This window comes from Neopelma chrysocephalum, unplaced genomic scaffold (assembly GCF_003984885.1).
Source record: "Neopelma chrysocephalum unplaced genomic scaffold, ASM398488v2 Primary Assembly neopelma1_209, whole genome shotgun sequence".
Lineage (NCBI taxonomy): Eukaryota > Metazoa > Chordata > Aves > Passeriformes > Pipridae > Neopelma > Neopelma chrysocephalum.
Window position 1 is genome coordinate 906068 of NW_020897871.1, and position 25660 is coordinate 931727.

Consider the following 25660-nt stretch of genomic DNA (forward strand, 5'->3'; position numbering starts at 1 on the left):
GTATCGATGTACTCTTGCAAGCCAGCGTCAAACAGTCTTAGTTCAAAGTGACAGCATAGTATCCATGCCATGTTTTCTAAATATGCCCCTTATCCTATAGCTGGATCCCTGTGCAGTCTCTTGTCTCCTTGGAAATAATAAATAACAACTTACACTGAACCTATTTTTTAAATGAAAAATAGGATTGACTGAGGGTGTTCCAGAATCCCATTTCTGGTGTGCTTATCCCCAGCAAAGAACATCAAATTACCTGTGCAAAGCAGCCAGGTGTTATAAGCCCCAGTGCTTCTAATATAAAATTATTTCTATTAATTTACAGATTGCATTGGAATTCATCATACTGCAAATATTTCATTTACTGTTAATAATTTTAGAGTAGATACCTTCTTTCACTTGCCATTTATTTTTATTTCGTGATGGTGATACTTATTTTCCTGAAAAGTGCTTTGAGATGTCTGCTTGAAAAATATTATAAAAGCTAAATATTATTCATTACTGTGCTATTTTTCAGTACTCTTCCTTGTTGGAGTCATATCTCATTTTTGTTTCCATGTGTTTGAGACACTGTATAATTTTTATACATACAGTCAAAACCACATGAGAAATTAATGTTAAATCAGAGAATTGTCTTCACTGAGCTAAATTTTATGAATGCAAACACCTTTATGCATAATGTACTAGGGATGTAAAGCCCAAAGAGGCAGAGAAAGACCATTTCAAATGACACATGATTAAAGCTGCATAGACATTTGGTATTTATTTCTAAGGAATACTTGGCATGGGGGCTCATGAGGCAAATTTTTCTACAAAGATAATATTCCTGGGTTTTTTTTTTTAAAAATATGATTTTCAATTCCTTCTCTGTAAGTGGAAATGGAAAAACCCCACTCCCAAAGAAGAGAAGGAATAGGTCCCAGTCCCAGAGGGAGAGCAGAGGGCTGGGACAGCAGTGTCAGAGCAGCCCCAAGCCCTGGTGGGATCACAGGAGGCTGAGCAGCTGATCCAAGTGCCACGGTGGGGTTGTCTCTTACTGCCCCAAACTTGGGGTGAAGTCTGTTATGCATCTTTATTTCTGTATGGATCTTATGTTTATTAGCAATCTGTCATTCCCACATGTGGTTGTTTCTTTCTAAATGAGTGGTTTTGGGGTGGATTAGTAGCAGTGGATCTTTCGTGACCCACTTTTAAACACTGTCCCTATTTCATGAACGTGAGTGTTGGGAAGATTTCTGATCTAATTTATGAATGATGAGAGTAAAGGTTCCTAAAGAAAAGATGATCAGGACTCAAAAGTATATTTTAAATACAACAATTCATTAACAACATGGAGAGTTGTAAATCAAGCATTCTTATCTTACAATTTCATAGACATAGGACTTAATTTTTTTATAATGTTTAGAATATATTTAAAAATATTATATTAGTTGCAGCAGATTGTGTTTGATATTTTATAGCATTGTGGGCAAAATGTGGGGCAAAATTCTGTTTTGTGAGACCAGCCTATCATGTTCCTTTTGGAAAAATCATTGTCATTGTCATTTTTGAGGGACTGAGACAAAAGTCAGGCACCAGGAGGTTTATGGAAGGAGTTTGGAAAGTGGGATTCTGGATGAGAAGAAAGAAGGAGGGACTGATGACAGTGCTTACAAAGGTTAGGTTAGAAAAAGAGTTCAGAGGGTGGATAAGAACTCATAGCACTTCTGGTGGTTGATGAAAATTTCAAGGAATGGGTGACATCCTTTCCTGCTTTGCCCTCCACCTCCTTCTGTGTCCCTGGTCTCATCTTCTGTACCCTGGACCACTGATCCTCCTTTCTATTCATCTCCTCTCTCCTCCATCTGCCCTCAGCCACTGCCTTATTTCCCAGGAGCCTGGGAAGGGGATCAATCCGAGTCTGTAGGGATAAGAAGGGCAGGGACAAGCCCATGAGCTGCTGTAAGAGCTCTGGAATCATGGCTTGCTGCTCCTGCTGCCAGGCTGGAAGGGCTTCAGGTGGCAGCTTCTTTCCCAGCAATACAAGATGCTGCAAGTTTGGGTATGTGCCTGCAGCTGGAACATGGGATCTCTGTCTTTCCTTGGGCAGTTATTTCTTTTACTTGCATTTGCAGTTCTCCAAATGTCAGTAATATAAAACCAATAGGGTAAGACACTATATGCTACTTTACATCCTTTGGCTTTCTGTGGAAAAACTAGTATATTTATCCTTAATTACAGATTTTACTGCCTGGAGAAGTCACTGTGATTGCTTAAAGACTACTCTGTAGGACACTCTATTCTTCTGATTGTCTAGATTGTTTTTGAGCATAAAGGAGTCTCCACACAGATCATAAATACAGTTTCTTACATTAGAAAACACAAGATAAAGCCAAGGTTGGTACCTGTCTGAGCTTACTGGAGGTATGTGCCCAGATTGAGCAATTCACTGCTCCCAGAACTGATAATAGAGACATATTGCCATGTGTTCTCTTTTTTCCATTACAGTACTTAGGTTTATAAAAGTAAAGTCTTATAGGAGAAGAGAAAAAAAATGAATGACATTTCTAAAATAAGAGGTGCTTCGAAATACAATCTGAGCAACTCAGGGTTAAACACAGAGCAGCACTGTGGCTAGAGAAGGAAAGGAAAACAATATTCAAAGCATGAGAACACTACTGTCTTTTTTAACCTTTAGCCAAATGGTATGTAGCATTTATACGTGAAAAAATGTGGCTGTAGCTGCTCAGTGTCTCCTGGCATTCCCCATTTTTGCAAGTGCCCTGATCATTTTGCAATAATACATCTACACAAAGACAGACATAGATTGGAACCCTCAGGCACAAATAATCCACATTCTGATTCCAAGCCTTTACAATTTCCATGTGATGTGATGAACTTTAATCTGCAGATATAACAGTAAGAAGTGTCTCAGTGTCATTGACAACGTCCAGTGTTGCATTTCTTTATGCTCCTCCATAAAGGCTTGTGTCTTCAAAGGTGAAATTCCTCTCTTTGTTATAAATTTGTATATAAATTATGAAGGAATGAGGGCGTTCCATGCAATGTAATGTAACCAGAGTGGAGCAAAGAAAAATGTTCCTTTGAGCCCTGGGACAAGTGGCTTTGCCCTTTCCCGCTCCTCTCCAACTCCTGTCACCACAGGCCCCTTCAGTGCCACAGCTTCTGCCTTGGCAGGGGCTGAACAGGAAAAAATGGCAGGTGAAATGTTAATTTTAAAACTATTCTTTATGTTACTAAGCCAGAGAGAATGGTCTTGGCCTTCCCCTTCTTGATGGAACTGCACATGGTTCCCATTGACACGACTGGGAGCTGTGCTGCTGGGTTATGGGAGAATTTGGCATGGCCCTCGAAAATAATAATAATAAAACCTCCTGAATTACTATAAAAATACCCACAGTAGCATTTCAAAATTAGATTTATTTTTGAGTGTTACTGTTGTATCCCAGGAATTTGAAAACCATATTTTCTATTAGGAAAACATTTCCCATACCAATTTACATTCAGTGCATGTATTAACTTTGCAAACCACAGTTAAACTTTCCTCTTGGGGACAGTACACTCATTTTTTATATTGAAAATAATGAAAGTTTTAAGAAAACCACAGAGAAATTATTTTCCCAGTCATGTTTGCAATTCTTTACCCTTAGAATTACGTAAGTCTCTATGTTATGACAGTTAATTCCTGTTTTTACTCAGCTTTGCCAAAGCAAGGCAACAAAGAATCTTCATTATATCTTTCTGTCCAAACATTCATAAGTATTTCCACATGAATTGCTCCGTTAATTTTAAAGTTCAGAGGGACTTTCTTACAAATTCTATTCAAGAGAGCAGTACCATGATATGCTTCATGTAATCTGCTTACCTATGATAAAGGCAACCACAGAACCAGAGAGCACTTCAAACACCTTGCCTGTCTAAGACTACAAATTCTACTAGCAAATTCAAGTTGCTATTATTTCCAAAGTTTCAGCACATTCTGTAGTCCATTTTTCATTATTAAGTTTTCAGCTTACAGGAAAGACACATTTAGCTACAGCATGCAAAAGAATCTTGTCAGAAAACAAGACCATGAACTGAAAAATAACAATTACACTGGAAATATGATCAGGGAGAACTACCAATGGTGTAATGGAGAGTAAAACCAATTGATATGTTACATTATGTATTGCATCAAGAGAGGCGAATCTCCACCTCTCTGATTTTTATGTCAAAAGTAATCTCCAGTCACATGCAGTCTCCTAAACTCAGGGGCAATCTCTCTAACATATATTTCTGATCTGCCTGGTGTAAAGAAACTGAAGACTCCGGGTGTTAAAGCAGCACATTCGATAATCTTATTCATGTGTCATGTTATTTTTCAGATGAAACACTACTATTTTAAAATATGCTCTGTGCACTTACCATTGTGTGACATTCCAACAGCGAGGCATTTCTGAAACCTGCAGTACTGACATTTATTTCTGCTTTTCTTATGGATACGGCAGTTAAGATCACATCTGTCATAAATTAGCTTTAATCTGATTGTCCTTCGAAAAAAGCCCTGCAGTAAACACAAAAACATGTAAAAGGATGCAAGGAACTGCCAGTGTCACCATCTCCCTTCTCTACAGACACAGTGAACTGACCTTGGGGTCAGATGGATTTCCAAAGGAAACAAAGCTCCTGTGACCATCCTGTCTGCTCCTGTTCTGATCTCAGCCGTCATTTTCAACGGAGAGAGGGCTAAAATTCTCAGAAAGCTGGAGAAGCTTATGGGAATCAATGGGGTTTAAAGGACACTGGGGATGCAATCTGGGAGCTGAGCATGAAGAGCACAATGCCAAAGGAAGAAAAGCTCCATTTGCTCCATTGCTCATGGGACAATTTACTATGAAATAAATGTGACATTTTCAAAATTTAAAGTTCACTACCAATGTAGAAAATGTTTTATAAACCACAACAAACCAAAAATTCTGCCAACAGCAGTTTGATCTCTAGCAAATAAAAAAGGTTGTGGGTTATTTCTCTTTTTACAGTTTAAAGATGCTTTCTCAGATCACTCATAATCAATTAATAAAGTTTATCCAAAGTTATCACCATTTTTATCTCACAGGGAATAATAAAAGCATAATGCCAACTCTTATATAATTCACTGTAATTTAAGTAATCTACCTAATACTTTTTGCTTTATGTGTGTTCCAAATTCAATGTTACAAATTTTATTTAAGCTCTGGACTGGGTCTTTTCTATTAGTTATTATCCTCAAGATACTGGAAATAGAGAACATAGGAGTTTCACATTAAACTCTAATGTTTTTCTTTGAACTTAATAAGTTATCATAATTTCTTTCCCTGACATTTCTTTTCTCACTCTTGAGGACTGCAATTTTTACACCATCCACTTCTCCTTTATGTGCCATAAACACTAAATATCATTGACATTTAAAAAAAAGTGGAGTTTTAAAGCAGAAAGCCACATTCTTTACTACCATTAGAATTCTCTAAATGTGGGAATTGGGTAAAGAAACTCTAATCAATCAGAATAACAGAGCCTGAATTTTACATTGCTCAGTGCTTTGGAGTTGGGCAGAAGTTTGCTTTTGCTGTGTTCTGTGAATTCAGATTCTGCATGTGACCTCCAAGACAGCAGGAATGAAATATAATTGCATAATTGACAACAGTAAAAGAAATGCACAAAAAAATTGAATAGATAGTAACGTAAACAAGAAAAAAGCAAGTTACATTTAAAAAACACTTATGAAGCCATAAAGTATATGCAGAACGATTTGCTTAAAGACCTGAAACTTTGTTTTCTTAAAAGCACAGATCTGTGATTTTACTGAGTGATTATTCAGATGAAAAATAGTATCAAGTCTTCAGAAAAAGTGCCTCTGTGCCCCCTTACCTTACAGCCCTCACAGGCATGAACCCCGTAGTGGAACCCCGAGGCCTTGTCCCCGCACACGCGGCACTCGATGGCCATGAGCGAGTTGGAGGACTCCTCGTGAGGTTTGTTGTACAGCTGAACCTTTTCTGCAAAATAGGGTGGGGAAGGAGGCTCCATTTTGATTGCACCTGTGTACAGAGAAGATTTAAATGATAAACTCTAAGTATAATGAAATATGTGGAAGAAGCAGCAAGGAACAATCACCAGCAATCACAGCAAACACGTCCAGATTCCCAGGTCTCTCCATAACACAAAATGAGCAGCAGACAAAGGCTGCAAAGGGATGGAAGCTGCTGTTTCACTGGCAGCACATGGGCTGAAAAAGCTGGAAGGGGCAGATTCTGATGTAGAAAGTGTATTCCAGATCCAGTTTTCAGCTCTGTAGTGTGGAATGATTTGAAGACAGGGAAATTAAAAATTTATGTATGGAGAATTCATACTTGAAAGGTTTTCCTCCTCTCAGTATCTAATCTGGTTGTATTCCTTTAAGGTGTTGAGAACTACTGCAGGGAGATGGGCTAAAATATTTAGCTAAAATATTTATTCTAGGCTAAAAAATATTAAGTGTCTAATAGACCTATACATTGAATAATATATAATTGGATCATATATATATATATATATATATCTAGGATAATATAATATTGGATATTTAAAGAAATTTAGCTCTCTCCTGGGGAACACTGTTTGATTTTAGAGATACATTTTTTCTTCTGAAAGTTTCTAATTAAGAGAACAATTTATAATATTGAACAAGCTCAAAAAGTAACTATGATATCTTTAAATCAATCATTACTGGTCACAGGAGAGAGCTGTGACATTTGACACTAGAACATTCCATCAGGCCTTGTCTCAGGAGTGATGTAACAGACATAGTATTACAACAAGGTAAATGTTTTTCTTTTTCCAGACTGGCTACACTATATAAACTAGAAAGTTTTCTTTACTATATAAACTGGGAAGAAAAAGAAAAGTGCCTACCTGAACTCTACTGCACCTTCTAGCTTGTTATTAAAATGTTACGAGTATTTCTAATTAAACAAGAGGAATACAAATTGTTACCTGAAAAAATGTACTCATAGATACATAGCACCTGCTTCACTGTGCAACCAAAATGAAACACAATTTTCCCAGCAAGAATTCCCTGAAAGAGTTCCTGTACTGATTACTGCAAACAAAAGTGATGCCAGATCTAAGTAGGAGAAGTGGATCTTTAAAAATTTCCAGGCACAGCAACCTCACATTCCTACTTAGAGTAGAAATGCAGTAACAACTTACTTAAGAATAGGTACCTTCCTCTCTTTGGAGGAGAGTTCAGTGCAGGTTTTTTACCTTACCTGGGGGAAGAGCAGCATGTTTCATAGTATGTTAATAATCCAGGAACACTGGTAACAGCTCTACCAATGCTGTGACTCATATGTAGCCAATATTTCTACCCCATCAGTTTCTTAGGCCATTTGGAATTTAAAAGCTGCAACATTAATAATTAATATGCTGTATATGCTGGGGCATTCCTTAACAGGCAGGAGATTTATTCTGCATCTTGTGCATAGAGCTTCAAAGGTCAGCTTACACACAAAGTACATGAAAAGGACCGTTTCAGAAACAAATGGAGGGGTTCATGTGTCTAATAAAATGTGTTTCATGTAATTTTGGATACTTGATGATACCTTGCCTAATCTCCAGGTGCTGCCCTGGAAGGGTGAAGGTCTGCCATAGGTATTCTGTCTTTTCTATCTGCCCTGCAAGGATATCTTGTGGACATCTTTGCTACCTTCCAGACAATGAAGCAGACTGAACATGAAGAAAATATTTTTAAAAAGTAAAAGCTTACTTTGGCAATCCTGGAGCTTGATATCATACTTATAATCAATGCTTGACTGCTCAGCTCTCGCCAGAGGAACATCTTCATAGTGTGGGGAAGAAATGCTTGAGAAGTCAACAGTGGTGAATGGCTTTATGTCAAAGGAATGGGTGTGATCATCCATTGCAGACAGATCCACAGGACTAATTCCAAAATTAATGGGCCAAAACGGCATTTCTGTGTCAACCATTGTAATCCCTGAAAACAAACAAACAAACACATTTTAAAAGAAGTTCATTATCTCTGTAATGTGTTCAGGACCAACTGTCTGACGTCCAGAGGGTTGAGATGCAAACTCATACTCAGGTGTAGGTTTTAGGGGAGTGTTTAGGCCCCATCTACCCTTTGGCTTGTCGTCAGAGAACACATTAGATGTATAATGACACTGCATGGCTGGCACTGGGCAGTTAATTCAGCTTTGAGGTTCTTAGGAAGGCTCTGACATCTCATGCCATAACAGCAAATGAGATCATTGGCAGCCAGGGCTCAGCCTTAGAACAGAAAGGCTGTCTTTGGTATAAAGAAATTAAAGCAGTATAAGTAGGGAAAAAATCATTTTTTTAAATAGACAGATAACACTGACTTTAACTGCGTCTCTCAAAAGCATGCACATGAATAGAATGCCAGGTCTTTCACAATTAATTTCTCAGTTTTGCAAATTCTAATCATCATTCTTCCCAGGTGCCTGAAAATCCTAAGTGTTTTTATATTAGGAAAAAAAAAGTAGTTGGTATTAAATAGTGGTGGTTTTCCTCCAAATATCAGAAATACTTGAAATCTTTGCTCATTCAAGTTAGTCAAAGGTTTTATCTCAGTCTTAAACTCAGGGCTCAAGGAAATTCAATTAATGACTTTTCAAATTCCATATGTATTTATACAAATCTTGAAAGTAGTAAACAAATAAAAAGTTTCAATCTGCAAAAATCTGCTGCAAATGGAGTGAGTTTAGATTGAGATATAAAATGTTTTTCCAAGGCTTCTCTTCTGACAGATATCTGGACCGAAATCCTCGATTTAGACTTATTTTAAATATTAAAAAGTCTGTAACCTACAGCAAGTGCAAAAGACTATTTTATAACTCGGGTCTGTGTTTAATTTTCCATGATTTATAAAAAGAACATTCTAATCTAAAAATAGAATCGATGTTACAGAACTAAAATAGCTTGGTCACTTTGGTTGTTTAATTTGGACTTCAGACCCAATCAAGAAAGTAGCCTTTAACCTCCAGATAACAGAAACTTCAATTTGATCTGCTTTGAATCAAAGCTACTCTGTCCCACTGCCAAAACTGCTGTTGCAAAAGGACTGCAATGGATCAGACCTGCTCCATAATTTGGAGCTCGTCCTTAGTTTTGACAGAGCTGCTGGTGAGCAAAGGAGTGACTGTGCTGCCCCTCAGCCGTGCTGGAGTGCCCAGGGAGCAATGGCCAGCAGTGGCTGCAGTTCTCTGCAGCTTTCCTCAGGAGAGTCACCATCGTTCTTCCACCTTTTGGGACTCCCAGCACAACACTTTAATTCTTGTACCTTGCACGGTGACAAGAAAGGTTGCGAAGGATCTTTCTTATTCTTAAATTTCAGATGAGAAATTCTCACTGCAGTGGGAACAAAGGAGATGCTCCTGTATTCCCAGCCACTTCCCCTCCCAAAGGCTTCTGCATGGGATGTTATCTCATGTTATCCTGTATGTTATCCTGTTCTGTATGTTCTCATGTTATCGTGGATGGGATATTATCTCATGTTATCCACAATGAAAGCAAGATCTGTCTCCAAGTACAGAATAGAATTTCTACCTACCACAAGTGACAATTATCTGGGGAAAGTACACGATAGGTTGTCAGAGTACCTCGGTATGTATTATCTTATTATATATTATCTTCCACACAGAAAATATATTCATTTCTGTGAGCACGAAGTACAAGTCCCTGGTCATCAACTCTGGGAACTATCTTCCTTAAACAGATTTCCAAACAAAGCAACAAAATAGAATAGATTCCTTAAGAGCCCATTTTTGTAATTACTAGACAAATCCTTAATAAATATAAAAATAAATACATAATCTAACATTTAAAGGGTTTATATTCCTTTAAGCACGTGACATCAAGGGTTATGTCCACTTTCTCTCTGCTGCCTCAGGGGTGAAGAAGAAGGATGGCTCCAGGCACGGTCCCAGTTACAGCCTGAGCACTTTGTTTTTTCAAGTTCAAAGGCTCCTTTGCCAAGCACTGGGAGCTGAACAGCAAGTCAGGCTGGGCTGTGTTTCACCTCACACTCAGGGAATGACTGGGATGTTCTGGAGAAGGTGATGATGTTCAGTGTGATTAATTCAATGAAAGTCCCAAATCATTCTAACACAGTGTGTGCAGGAAATTCCCTGTGAGCAGATATACTACAGCTCAGAAAGGCTCAGCCAAGCAGGGAAGGCCAGAGGTCTGGCTTGCTGGGCACAGGCCCCAAAAGCTGAGGGCACAGGAATTCCTCAGCAGGAATCCTCTGGCTTCACAGTCAGCACAGCTAAATTATTTCAGCAAAGGCTACCAATAACACCAGAGTGGTTTCATAGTAAAAGTATTTCTAGCCTGGAATCTGTGATGTTTTAGATTTGTATGAAGTTTTAGAAGAAGCAAACTAAAGAATTAAAAAGTAACCTGTCATTAACAATCCCTGAATAGGAGGGATTGTGTTTCATGCATGCTGGTTTTTCCATATTAATTGTTGTTTTCTGTGTGTCTGTCCACATCAAACATGCATTGTACATACTGAGAGCAGAGGAAATACAAATGCTGAGATTGCCCTGAAGAGAAACCCTGGCAATTGTGGCTGCACTTCTCAGCTTCACCAGGTCACAAAGTAATTCTGCTTTGTGCTCCTCCTAATTCTGCTTTAAGGTAATAAAATCTGGAGTCAACAGCCATTTACAAGTCTTTAGTCAAAAGCCTATAAACTCCACCCCTTCCAGAGGTTAATATCCCATGACTGGTAATATCAGTTCTTCTCAGCTTCAGGCAACTAAAAAGGCCTTGCTAAATCGTTCTACCACAAAAAACATCTACTTTTAGTTTTTAAAAATCCTTATGTTGCCTATATTATAATTTCATCTGAGATGTCCACAAAGGTATCTAGAGATGACACTAGACATACACCCAACAGTATCTGAAGTCTTCTGTTACAGTAAAATCAAATAAAGCAAATTCTGTGCTTTTCCAGCTGTCAGGACTCTATTTCTAGTCCTTACTATGATATCTGTTCAAGGAGGGGGTAAATGATTATTTTCTTACTATATTTCATGACAACAAATGGACTAAATTTGACTTCCTCATCATGCACATATTTGCTTGGATAAAAAGACTAAAAAGAAATAAAACAACACTGGTGTACAGAAATACCAATTAATAGCAATCTTTTAAAGATGCCAGTAAATTCAAGGTTGCTAAAGGCATCTTGAAGATGTCGGTACAGTTGTTTCTGTACTGTAAGAATATAAAAGTCCAAACTAATCACAAGAGAGATGTTTGGTGCTTCTTTCTCTATTTCTGGATAACAAGTTGCACATTATAGCATTTCTTTAAACAACAAAACAGCTCGGCATCAATAATCCCAAATAAATATTGTTCGTAAACATTTCTGAATTATGAGAATTTTCAGGTTTGCTCAGGTTTTGGGTACAAAACACCAATCATTTCATTACAGTTTTTATGTTCAAATCTTCACCTATGACTTAATCAAATTATGGATACCTTGCTCAGTTTAATAAAATTTGCTATTACAGTAGAAACAATGAATTTCACTTTCCAGATAGACTGATATTAGCAATACTAGAATAAAGAAAACCTTTTGTGTGCTATTCTTTCATTATTGAAACCCAGAAAGTGAAAAGCATTCCTATGTTTAATAGTTGGTTTACAAATATTCCTATTTTGCATATAGCTTTTCTTGATTTTTGCTGTGTATTTTGTCTTTCCACCCACCCCCCCCCCCACCAAAATGCCAACCTTTCTCTCTGGAAAGAAACCAACAACTAATTGTCTTCTCATGGCTTTAAAAAAACCGCCAAAACAACACCAAAAAACACAGTAAGTTCAATCAACAGACTACAGAATTCTTTCATAAAACTCGCATATGCTCCCGTGAATCCAGGTAAGAGATCAATAAGTTTCTATCTGGTTTAAATGATTTTCATGTGCAAAGATCATTCTGAGCCAGCAAAGGGCTGCACAGAACAGCAGCAGAGACGTTACTCACAGGAAGTCAGATGGAGAGCTTTACCATTTAATCCTCAAAAAAGACCAGAAGCAAAAGAGATAATGCTGCTGAGATAACACTGAGATAGGAAACCAGTTGTGAGAACTCCCTTCACCTGCATGGAAACTCCTGCAGCCACTGCTGAGTGTTATGTGCAAGGAAGGAAAAGAAGGCACATGGACTCCTGTGATGCACGTCTGTTCTGACTGTGACCCGCAGTGACAGCTCACAGTTGATTATTCTGGTGCTGATTAGAGCAATATCATATCATTAAGTCACTTTATTCCCTAGCAATCTGAACTTGAGTTGCTTTCCAGCTTCTAAGACAGTTATTCGCTGCATTTTTCACATTAGGAAAACATAAAGTATAACATAAGAGATTACCATGGCATGAAAAACATCTTGGATCACGAGCTCCTCTTTACCATAAACACTACCTGTGCTCAGTTAACCTGAAAGGCCTGTTACACTACATTCTAGACACGCTCTTTCCAGACAAAACTACCAAAATATGACCCTAGAGGTATTTAATGAAGCAACCAGAACACCCTAACCTCATAGGAGTTACAGAAAATCAGAAGAAAAAATTGAATAGATAAAGCCTCTCAGTTGGAACCATTATTAAATTCAAGGCAATGATATAATTATATGGCACGAACGGGTATAAATACGGACAAATATATATGTGATGTAAATACTGATTTTTTTTCTTTAACTAAAACATATTTAATGGAATAGTCTGAATTTCCTCTCATGTGTAAATGTGTCAGTTTGTCAAGTAAACTCAAACAAGTACTGCAGAACTTAATGGTACTTTTGCTGATTAATTAAGGCCAGCTCAGACCACTCTGATGCCCTACATAAGTTGGTTAAGATCACACAATCAGTCCTGGCTTTTAATAAAAATTTAGAGATAGTGAAGGGGCAGCTTGATATCCCTGTATATTCAATTTATCTATTAAGAGGAGCAATAAAATGCTTTATGTGTGCCTTGCAAAAACACATCTACCCTAAGTGATGGCACCACACCCACTGACTTAAAGACCTCCCTTGATATTCTAGATGAGAACACTGCAGAAGGACTATGAGAACGGACGGTCCTGTGATAACACAATTGCATTCCCCTTCTAAAAACTCAGTTCTTTCCTTGCCTCTGACACAGAAATTCTGTGTGGCAACTGGCAAGTAGCTGAAGCCAACATTTTTATCACTGCTGTTTTCAGGTCCTAAATGTGAGGCAGAGGGTCTGGTGATTCACTGATGTCTCTGGGAGGTGGAGCTGGTCAGCAATTCCAGTAATACCTGGGAAAATGGTATCACCTGGTCCTACTCATTGAACTTGGGACTATTTAGAGAAAATTGCACCATCTCACTGCATTTACTTTTTCCTAGAGAAAATTAAAAGGGAACTATTTAGACTTTTCTCTCAGTTCTCTAAGTGTCCAAAGAAATAATAATATCTTCCCCCCCATCCCTTCCCATTCTCTGTGTTATCATTAAAACATCACTCTTCAGCAGGGGTCGTATTAATCCAAATATTTTTAATATTCCTGATTATGCCCGAGTATGAGGAACCTTTCAATCTTTAGGAGATACTTCCTTCAATAATGAAATATATCTTTTTCGTTCACAGTATTTGTCATTATAATGGACTTTGTCTAATCGATCACATTTGCATGAAAAAAAGGTGATTTTGTTTTGGATAAATCGAAGTGTGTGAATCTTTTTTGTATTTCAAACAATAACTCAAAGCTCTTGCCCATAGTCGTTTAATACATTCCTGGCCTGCAGGTTCCTAAATATTCCCCCACTCCCCGTGGCAGGACCTGCACCTCTCTGTGTCCTGTTGCTGCAGAGTCAGCAGAGGGAGCACAGAATAACTAAGAAAAGCCCTCTTTCCAAGAACTCCACTGACACAATCAGTGATGTTCCTAAACAAACAAACAAGCAAAAAAAGTACATAAAAAGAGCCTTGTTGGCTGATACCCACAATTCTGTGTTTGACAAAATCAGAATGCTTCCAACTGCAGCAGCAAAAACAAAGTAAGAGCAAAAGACCTATAAAGACTTGCTCCAAAAATCCATTACAGAATTTTTATTGTTATGAAAGAAGCAGAAATATAAAGAATTTTTTTCTTTCTCTCCACGCATATATTTAAAGCATTTTTACAAATCAGGGCAGAAATTATTTCAATTATGTGATTATGAACAAACACACTGAACAGCAGTATATTTGTAGGACTTAAATAATTATGCAAATCAGTCATTTTCCAAGCAAATGACACAGTAGAAATCACTATGAAAGTGGGAAAAGGGCCCGGGATTACTTAGACAACTGATAGAGTAAGTAATGACAATTGTTTGTATTGTAAATTCAAGTGGGTTTAAACCCTCAGTGTTGCCTTTCAGCGCTCCCAGCCCAGGACTGTGTGTCGTGGCAGGAAGAAGAGCACTTCTCATTCACTCTCCTGTGGGTACCACTGTCTCATTAGACCTTCTACTTTGCTTTTCAAGCACGAATTTATCAAAAATATTTACAGGAATTAAAACTGAGCTCACTGCAGAACAAAAGAACCAAACTTCTCTGGATTTGTTTCAATCAGAGAACTCTAAACTAAAGCTCTCTGCCTATAATTTACCTGTAAAAACAAAGAAAATGTCTCTAGCAAATGTTGAGGGTCAAAATCAGCTCCGTAAGTGACTTAGTGAAGAAGTAAGTTCACTAAGTTCACTAAGACTGATAATGTCACCTTTTAGCAGAGATGGTGTTAAAAGCACTGCTCACTCCAAGCACATCAAGATAATACATGACATTTTCTCCTCTGTTCCTCAGGTCCAACCCTCAAGCCACCAAAAAGTGGCCCAAAAATCAACATTTCCTCTAGGAAAGACACCTGAAAATACCCAAAAGATGCCGCATAGAGAACACACTTTTGACAGAAAGGGAATAAACGTTCCATATAAACCAGCTCAGTGCTTCTAGCCCAGGAGGGTTGCTCAGCTCTGTAAGCAGAGGAGGAGCAGGGCTGTGCCAGGGTGCAGCCAAGGGCACACCCCAGGGGTTAATCACCGAGTAGGAGGGGGATGAGCTTAAGAAAGTCTCCTTTTCCATCCACTGTACCAACCTGCAGAACCAGCACAGGGCCCAGATTCTGAGAGCAGAAAGAGAAGCAGCAAGTGCAACGTTCAAGGGGTCACAACAAACCAAGTACTCCCAGAAACAGCTTGAAACACCCCCAGAGGATGCACATCTCTGTTCGTCTCCACAGTCCCGGGGAGTGTTGAAGGCTGCATGGCTGAGGATGCGGGCAGGGCACTGTGCAGGGGCTGCAGAGACCAGCGACACCCACAGCCTTCAGGAAGCCAAATAAAAAACAAGGGAGGACTCAACCCATTCATCCTGTCAGCAAGGCTGCACAGTAAAACATCAGCAGAAACTGTATAAATCCAAACACTTGAAAAGGCAAAAAAAAACCAACTCATAAATCAGTGGGAAAGGTATTTTATCACTATAACTGAATTATAACTACAGGCTGTGTTCATTAAAAACACAGGCCATAAAATTTACTACAATGTTTAAGAGGTAGCTGTTAATAGAAACAGGGGGAAAAAAGCCCATTCAGGGAATACTAGAGCTGTTTAATTTTAAATATATTTTCTATATTACGCCTATGTAAATCACACAAAATGGGAAGTGGCCTGGATTCTTATTTGAAATAGCAGCATTTTATACCCTTACAGCAACATAAACCATTGCAAATATAAATGTAAATGAGAGACAAGCTCAAAAATGCCACGGGCTACCCAAATATGCTACAAATTCTACCATCCTATTTCAAGTAGTTAATGTAGGGTTTGTTGCATTCTGATACTGGATAGATATCGATGAAACTTCAACTTATTTCAGGATATAAAAGAACTGATTGCAAGGCTGTGCTCAGATAGCTTAAACAGGAATTGAGACTATTGGATAATGGAAAATTTCTCTATAAGAAACACTGATTTATATAACTGGAAAGTTCATAGAAAGATGGCTCAGATTTAAGAGGAACAGCACTTCAAAATCATGGAAAGCATAACTACAAAATCCTGGAACTGACACTGTGTTGGGCTTCCTGTGGTAAAAGCCTGACTACTATGGAATTAAAAGTGTTCTACTACTGGCACAGGACTGGCAGCATGTGGAGCTGAGGAGATCAGTTCTGCTCTGTTAAGTCAGATTCAAAGTTTGTGGGAAAGGATCCTCAAATTGTTCTTAGAAATACCTGAGCAGAAAAGCTGCACTTTCCTAGTTACAGGGAGCTGCAATCAGGCTTTGTGAGGCACCGTGGACTAAAAATGAAATTAATCCTGATGAGAGACCTTCTAATGCTTTTTGCTAAAAAATGTCTTAAAAATATCTCCCACTCTTTGAAATAGAAATGATTGTCATTTCACTTCTTTGAACAAAAAAAATCACCTCGAGAAGCATAAAAATCTGAAAAATAAGGTATCATCTGACTGGTAGCTTAAAATCAGAATAAACCTCTCCAGAATTCTAGTGGGCAAAGACCATATATCGGTATTTACTGCATGCCTACTTGCCTTAGTAGAACTTAAACCTGGCTCATGTTGGGCTTGAGGGATTTGAGGAAAGCAGAACCAAAGAGCACATCTCCAACTGGCGCTGGCAGTATTGTAAAACAAGCTCATTATATAAAATGTAGGCGTTGCTCTCTATGAATCATTGTGATTTAAAATAGGATCCTGATAGATAGGCAATGAATCACGGGGCATTTTGTAATCAGCAGGAGCTGGGTTCTTGGGAGAGCCCTTTGCCCCCTTTGGCAGAGCAGGACAGCTGAGGGGAAGGCTGCTCTTGGCGTGGAGGTGCCTCTGAACACTGAAGGAAGTAATTGATTTTAAAATAGATCAAAAATGCTGTGTGGGACACAAGATAGCAAAGCTTTATCAACTACCACAGCACAACACAATTCAGTTGACAAGAGTGCTACCATTGTCAGGACTGTGCTTGGCCCTAGGGCTCAACATACCTTTAATAACTGGCATTTACTATAGCGGGCAGACTTTGTGTTGCTGGGGTCTAGCAAAAGTTGTACCCATTACAGGAAATTCATATCATTCAAAAGTGTCCTATTTGCCATTAAAAGTATTGTAAGAGCAAATTACCTATTCAGAAGTTTCATATGCAGACCTATGCATAACTTGTGACTGTGCTTTCAGAAGTCAAACTCTCTCTGAAGTCAACAGAAAGTTTTACAGCTTCAATAGAAATTCAGTGGTTAGGCCACAGTTAAGCAAAACACTCATTTATATGCTTTATTTTGAATGGTGCATTAGTGCTAATGGTATTTAAACACTTGCTTGAAGTGAAGCATTTTTAAAAACTCAATTCCTGGCTAAGGAAGATATGTAAGTATGATTAAATTACATATCTTACACATGCATACACACAAATAAATCAATGTATGTTGCAGTAGAGATCCATAAGAAATTAGGTTCTCATAAAATGCCATCTGCCCTGTGTAAAATGCCTGCTTCTCACTCAGCACTGTGCCCAGAGTTCCCACCCTAGAGCCCCAGCTGGCCTGGAGCAGCAGTGGCACTGTGCAGCCAGGCCCTGCCATGTGTTCCAGCAGGGACCAGCACTGGCTGAGCCTGCTCAGGATTGGGGGACAGCAGAAAAGCTGTTTAATAAGTTTATGCTGTGCTCACACATGATGCATTTTACCAACATTTGCCAGTTATTCTGTGGCTTCATAAGCCCTTGTGAGATTATCAAAATTTCAGCAGTAACATGGCAAAACATACACAAGAGATGTGTAAGCACTGCAACTATTTACTAGACAATCTTGTGCTCCACTGCTTATCTGGTTTCATTAGGTCATTATCACCATGTCTCTTAAAGTATTTTAATATACTAATAATAGACTCCATTCTTTGAAAATGGTGCCTAGCCAATAATTATCAACTAAGGTGCCAATTTAACAAGAAACTTTAGAACAGTTGTACTCCCTTATGAAATTCAGATCTGAACACCAAGTTCGTAATTCTTTTTGAAATGTTAATAACTTTAATAGCAAATGTATGTTATGTGCACAATATCCAGTTAATATCTTTCTTCTAAAACATTGTAGGTGCAATAAATCTTATGCTAACACTGAAGAATTTTTATAACATTAATACTTAAATAACCACATTAAGCTTTCTCAATCTACTTTGCAGTAGAAGAGAATTTACGGATGCAGAATACTCTTGGTAAAAAGCCTGGGATTTTTTCCTCTCCTCAGACTCTGTCATGTCAGTGCTTTTTAATGTTCACAAGACAGTAAACTTCAGCATAGTTTCCAAGAGATGAGCTAATAAGGCACACAACTGTAATAGGGTAAAATATACTCTTTAATATCCTAAAGGCAGTTCCCTGCCATGGCAGAATACTGAATACTCCCACAGGAAGAGGAGGAGGAGGAAAAAATGCCACATGAGTTTAAACTCATTCCTTGAATTAAATCCCACTTTTAAAGTTTTTCCTGGCAGTCAAACACATTGAAAAAAATTATCCATAAAAATGCTTCTCTCATATCGGGATGAGTCGTTTTCAATCCCAAAGCTGTTGTCTTCAAAATACTAAAAATGTAAAATGTGTTTGGATGAGGTAAGACTATATGCACGGCCCACATGATTTGAGTGAGTGCTATTTTTTGGCAAAATATTTTAATCTCTTGGACAATCACCAAGTTGTAAAAGTTAAAAAGCACCATGTTGCAAAATTCATTCATTAACATAAACACGTTTAGCACAATTTCTGCATTAAATACAGAGAATATCTCAGTTTAACAATAAATACACTTCCCTATATAGAACTAGGTGTCATTTCTGATACATGCCAAGTACAAGACAATACTCTATCTGTGTGTACAGTCACTAAACTCCGTGATGTCAAGACAATTTGAACACATCAAAGCTCAAGAAAGCAGACAAATAGCACCTAAGAGGATTTATCATTGAGCATTTTTCCCTTTTAAATGCCCCCTGAATTAATCAGAACAAAAATATGTTTGGATTTTGTGGGGAATGCAGTTTTTTAAAAATTAAATTTTAATAAATTATTTGAATTTTTATTTATTGAAGGGTATTTTCATTAGCTGCTAAAATTCTTCTACCAGACCTTTCTAAGCTCAGAGGGCACCCCAGTGCTGCCCAATGCAGAGCTGAAGGATGCTACTCTTTACTCCATTGCAATTGTTGCCATCGCTCTGGCAAGATAAACACCAGGCAAGAAAAAAAGGAATATCCCAATTTGATTCTATGTAACAGCAGCTTTCTGCCCGCCTACAGTAAGAGTACTCAGCTAAATCATTTAATAATAAAGACACGTGAACTTTTGTACACCTCTCATCTGTTGCACAAATGTATCTTTCATCTTTTAAATGAGCAAAAAAAATTAACCTTCTCAGCTGTATGAACTGCAAAGCACACAACCTGCTCAGCCACTTTGCAGCACCAGAGCAATCTCTTGTCATCTGACTGCTGCACTTTTGACCCTCCAAAAAACTCCCAGCTAAACCATGTTGACATGTTTTCACATGTGATTCGATAATTGTTGTTCTCAATAGTGCTGGATACTTATCACATGTTTAGATCAGTGTTCTTTGCATCTCATGTACTCCCTCTCTCGAAATATTAATTTTTCCATGTAGCTTTAAAACTCTCCTGTGAAGGTGACTTCAGGCTGCCTCCACAGGGAGTGTGGATTCAGGGCACAAGCAGGGTGAGCTTGCTTTTGTGACTGCAATTGCAACCCTGTGAGAAGTATTTAATGAACACCAGCAAATTATGGTTGAATTGTGCTCTAAATTTAAGTAGCTTGAACAGTTTCACTTCTGAATCTTCTACTGGGCTACAAGCATCAGGAGAATCTTCCCTGTTCTTGTTTTATTGGGGTCAGTATAAAACACAATCCAATATAACATTGTGCTCAGTGTTTCATTCCAGAAGGAAAATTAGCGCAAACTTTCTGATGAAAATCTCTGAAAGAGCTAGATATAAGATATTAATTTTAAAGTCTGTGTATGACTAAATAATAGCAACCTGAGAAAAAGAATACTAAAGCATCAACTACAAAAACTCAGCATTAAGTCAGCACCAACACATCTCCTTTGGTGTTATTGTATTTCTTACTTTCAAAAAAAAATACAGGAATTTCATCAGGATTTTTCTAGTTCACACACTTCAGAAAAACTTCTTGCAGGCTGGTGCTTAAAACTATAGGAAGTAGTGAACAAAGGGAAGAAAACCCCCAAAACAGCCTGAGATGCAGCACCCAGGATCTGAGTTACTGTGCAATAAATGATACCAGACAGCCCTAGAAGAGAACTGCATTATCTTGTGTTCTAAACTAAATGAAATGGGTTAAAATAGCAAGTTTATGGGCTAACAGCTTCCCTAACCAACTCTAAGTAGGCCTGGATGTCAGTTTATACGTCAGACCAATCAAACTATTTTGAATTATGTCATTCCTACCATCTCATACTAATAAGCAAAACTCCCTCTACCACTGGGAAAGAAAATACCCCAATACAAGCACCCGATAAAGGATTATCAGCACAACGGTATCTGATAATTGAGAAGGGCACACGCTCAGCTCTTACACAAGGTTATTGAACCCACCCCTAACAGTTTTCTGAGAAAAGGTCCCCCCTATTTTACTGAGAATCTGACAAAAGTCTTTGGGAGCAGCACAGAATTTGATGGAGATAGTTAATTCTTTTCCAAATGTAATTTTCAAGGGAAAAACCCCCCAAACACAAGATGCCATTCCCTTAAAAACACAGAAGTAACTTACTAAAAACACAATGGGCAAGTGTTGTCTGAACCTGAATGAAAAGATGAACATATTCCCTACAGCCCTTTTATGAGCAAAAATACACAAAATATTTGTGGGGAAAAAAACACGATTTCATCTTCTATTTAATTTCAAAATCACTAATGCTTTTCAAAAATAACTTAAATATAACCTGCATAATGATACAGCAATGTAAATTTCTCCAAAGTCCTGACCTTGTTACTGGGATACAAACCTACTGTATTTGCTAATAAATGACATGGCAAGGTTTGGATTTTACGAGGTGCCTGAAAACTAAAAGGAAGAAATTTCTTTGATCTTACTTTCCAATGGGTTATTCTTCCTCTGTGTTATTAATATCCTAAGAATATATCTGCTTTGACTTGGCCCTACTTTTGTCAACCTTTCTCTTTTGAAGTACAAGTTTTTCCAATTCATCAATTGAAATTGTCTTGCTTTCCCCATGAAGAAATAAACATTTTGAGCTACTAAGGTGTGGAAAATTATTTCCCATAGGTCACTTGTTCCTTCATGGAACTGTACAGCAGTCCTGTAAATGTCATTCCTCCAAAAAGCAGGATATGTTTGTATATAAGCAAAATTGCATGTCTGGCAATACACTGCACCCCTGTAGCATCCCATGGCTTTTGCCACTGTTCTTTGCCTCTGCAATAAACTAAACCTTTCAAAAGTTGTGTTTGACGTTATTCTGCAGTTTGTAGTGTTGGTGACCTCCGGCCCAGAGTGCCCACGCACAGAATGTGTCACCCTTGTCACACACAGGGACAGCCCAAGGCAGCAGAAGTTTGAGCTCCCAGTGATGTAAAACTGTCCAGAGCATTCTGGTAAAGGAAGATGGAAACTGGTATTGTTATTTTTGACAAGAAATGTTTGAGAATTAAAATGACATCATTTTAGGACACAAGCAGAAAGTGGAGCATCCACAGCTAAGAACAATTTACTGTTAGGAGAAAGTTATTTGTGTATAATTTCATAATTCTGCTGTTTTTAACACCTAATCCTCAGCAGCCATTTTTGTAAATGTGTTTCCAGCTGAAAAGAATCTACCAATGCTTTACTAAATCAGTAAAGACTCTGATTGCACTTTGTATTTAGCACACAAGTACTGTGGAGAGTGTGGAGTGTCTATCAGCTCTAAGCTAGAAAATCTCGGTGTGCCCCAGTCACCTCTGCTCCACTGGATTTGGGATTTGAGATCCCAGTTCATGTAAACTTGCCTGCTTTCTTTAAAAATCTGAACTGCCATTCCATTTCTGTCTTTGACAGAATTTTCTGCTTCCAATTGAGGAGAAAAGTGTATAATCAAGTTCTAACACTGTTTCAGTAAGATTAATAATTATAGGGTTATGCAACATTAACAATAGTGGGACAAGCAAAGCAGCTATGTTAAATTTTAACAGCCTTAAAAAGAAGGGAAGAAAGAGACTGAGAAAATTTCAGTTCCCTTCTCTGTCATGTGTTCTTGTCATCGTCTTGTTTTTTTCTATATTTAAAATACTGTAAGAACTTCTTCTGCAAGTAGTCTAAGAGGACAGCTAACAGCAAACCTTTCAGTTTCCTGTTGTAATAAATAGAGGAATACACCACAATTCAAGACAAAAATGTACAGTTAAATACTTATATTTATAATACATTATTTATAATATATTATATATATAATATATATAATATATTATATAATTATGTAACTTCTTGTATTTTTTCTAGAACATTAATGGAATAAGATATTATACTGAAAACCATATTAATTAACTTTCTGAAAAGTGTTATTTTGAATAATTATGTGTAACTATGTTTCTTTGATCTAAATACATGTGTCATTTTCACATACAAACCACAAATCATACACTGCAATACTCTGGGATACTTGATAACTTGATTGGTTTCTTTTTAAATCAGCTATTTACCTTCCATTGGAAGATAAATACCAACAGTTAACCTTGCAATAAATTATTGTTATCATACCCCATTGTTCTTTTAAGGAGATTCCTTTTCTAGGCAAGCAAGTTTAGTGTGAGGAACTGAAAGTCATTGCTCTGACTTTTTGTAACCCCTCAAGCAGGCGTGTGAACGACTGAACATGTCGCTCTGGTATGTACTGAGGATGAGCTACTGGCACTTTTTACTGTTCTAATTTTTTTTTAATTTCTAAACAAGTATCAACAGTTGCAAATTTCTATATGGTGATTTTGAAGCAAGATCGCAAGATGGTCAATCTCTTCAAAGATTCAGTTATATTTAAAAAGAACCATATTAAAATACTATTGAGATTATGATTAAAAAAATATTCTAAAGGGACATCTGAATTACATCCAGTGTAATGTAGTGTTGAATGTCAGGATAAGACACTTATTATGAGAAAACTCCCACTGAAACCTTTTGAATCACCTCTAATCCAAAAGATCAGGAGGGGTCTTCAGCAGTCGATCGTTTTCCACAGCCTGTGGTTCCTGTGCTTTGCAGAACAAAGGTGTGAACATCTGTTTTAATGTTTATCACCACACTCGGGACAAACTAACAAAGAAGTCTGCAGCAGTTTAGGTGATCCATCACCACCAGTGATACACTTGGTGTAAAGGGATATGATAAGGATGAAACTAAGCACAACTATAATCTGATTCCATTCCACCCATCTAAACCAGCAGAGACTGCGGATTTAGAGCCTGGTTTGGATCTCTCACCATCACTTTCTACTATCACTAGAGCTTCACAAAACAGGTTAAACACCAAACTATTTGCAAAAGCAGAATCTGGTATTCACTGGGCTCCAAGAAGACAGTGTTAATCTCATGCCACACCTTCCCAATGCAAAGGGTGGGCTGGTAAAACCTGTATGGAATGCTGTGTAAAACTAATACAATTAGACAGTGGTCTAACTCTAATTCCTAAACTGTTTCAGATGTAAACTGGTACTGGACTTAGTTTATTTTGGAAGTATGGAATATTTTTTACAGCTCCGCATGTATATGGTCACTGAGTCAGACAAGATAATTTGGGGACAAACACTGTCTCCTTTAAAATGACTGTAAAATTTGAATCAGTTTATTTAATTTATCTTTTGCAGGACACAATGGCAGCATGTATTTTGAACAGGAATGTTGGACCTCTTGGTCAATATGAACATAACAAACTCAAAATCTCTACCAAGACAAACATACAGATCACACTAAGTAGGAAAGCACTGCTTTATAATCCTAGGTTAGGGGAAAAGTACAAACTGTTGATACTGAGATCACAACAATACATAAACTGAGCAATAAATAGCTTCCTCCCAAGATTTCCATCTCAATGAAAGCAGAAAAGTTGCCCACTCCGTGATGTTTGTCAGATACAAAGCCCGGGGATTATCAATGGGTGCTGTGAATCACAGCACTCAGCGGTGTCTTGGATCTTGCCAGTTGTATCTTTCTTTTACTATTTGCCCCCGCAAGTTAAAACCACTATTGTAAGCAGTTCAAAAATACATTGTTGGAAAATTGTTAATGCCCTAGTCATACAATGTCATTTTGAAGCTCCCTGGGAATTTAGATTTGCACAGCTTATTAGGATATGACCTTTCCCTTGATTTTTTATTTTAAGACCAAGTTAAGATGAAATTTCCCCAGTGGGAGTTGCTGTGTTTCCTTCACAGATAAGGAAAAGAGAAATGGCAACTCTGTTTAGAGACAACTTTCATACATTTCTACAGTATGGACAACTTTGTGGTCTTGACAGACATCCAAGGCATTCCTAGAGGTTGAGAGGAAAGGCACGTGGTATATTAACTAAAAAAACCCCAGGAACATAACCAAGGTATTTCCCTGAAACTTTCACCTTTTCTTTTTTCAACATCATCTGAGAGTCAGCTTTGGGGAATTTTAAGGTCCGTGGACTCCCTGCGTTCAGAGCATCAGGGTAGCACTGGCTGTGAGACAAGGGCTTCTTTCTGGAATAGAGTCCTATTCTTTTGAGAGAGCAATTACCACCTCCAGCACTCCTTTCTGCTCCACAACACAGACCTGCTCTCTCAAATTCACACACGTCTGCATTTCCGTGCTTGTTATATTAGAGTAATTTTTCCTAGGATCTCAGGAAGTTGATTTAAAAGCAGGAGGTTGAAAAATTGGTTCTCAGAATTTTCCTATCTGGCAGGTATTGGGAACGGCTAACAAGGATAATATCTCAGGTTCCTTGGTGGGCAGTGAGAGAGGTTCCTCCTGAGGCTGATTCAGAGCAGCTAAAGAAGCCTCTTGCTCTAAACTATTCTCCATCTTTGTGACATGGGGTGATTACCACCTTCCAATCACAGTGTTTACATACTTAAGTATAGTAGACACTTTTAATAGTTTAAGATGGGGATATTCCAACACTTCTTAATCTTTATGACTAAGTCTATGTCAATGAAGCCCCCAAAGATAATTAGTTAAATAAGTAAAAGCTGAATGATGTTGCTTATATTTTAAAATATCCAAATGGTCAAGATGGTAAAAACTAACAGCCGTTAATAAGTTTTTATGTAGGAGAGAACAATTTTCTCACTAAAAGTAAAATCAGTAGGTCAATAAATTAGATCATTGAAAGGAATTAAATATTTTGGATATTCGGCGTAAGATTCTTACTCATAAGCGTTTGCAATGACATTTCTGCTCAACTACAGATACCAAAAGAAGAAAAGGAACTGATGATGAAATAAAACTAATTACTTTTTGTTAAACTTTTCCTATAAGTAGTCTGCTGACTTGGTAGTTTGGATAGGCATTGTGCATATAACATCTGTACAATGGTGCCAC

General features: G+C 37.8%; 1 protein-coding gene across 4 annotated transcripts in view; it reads right to left on the reverse strand.

The window, feature by feature from the left end:
* Nucleotides 1–25660, reverse strand: part of PPARG (peroxisome proliferator activated receptor gamma) — a 54160-nt gene that overhangs the window by 14003 nt on the left and 14497 nt on the right. For 3 of the 4 annotated variants that reach the window (XM_027703146.1, XM_027703147.1, XM_027703145.1), the window contains 3 exons: nucleotides 7757–7984; nucleotides 5881–6050; nucleotides 4399–4537 (listed from right to left, as the gene is read on the reverse strand). In XM_027703146.1, coding sequence (XP_027558947.1) covers nucleotides 4399–4537; nucleotides 5881–6050; nucleotides 7757–7976 — 529 coding nt within the window. In that variant the 5' untranslated portion in view covers nucleotides 7977–7984. Of the gene's footprint in view, nucleotides 1–4398; nucleotides 4538–5880; nucleotides 6051–7756; nucleotides 7985–25660 lie in introns of those variants that run through there. The other variant, XM_027703148.1, reaches the window with a different exon arrangement.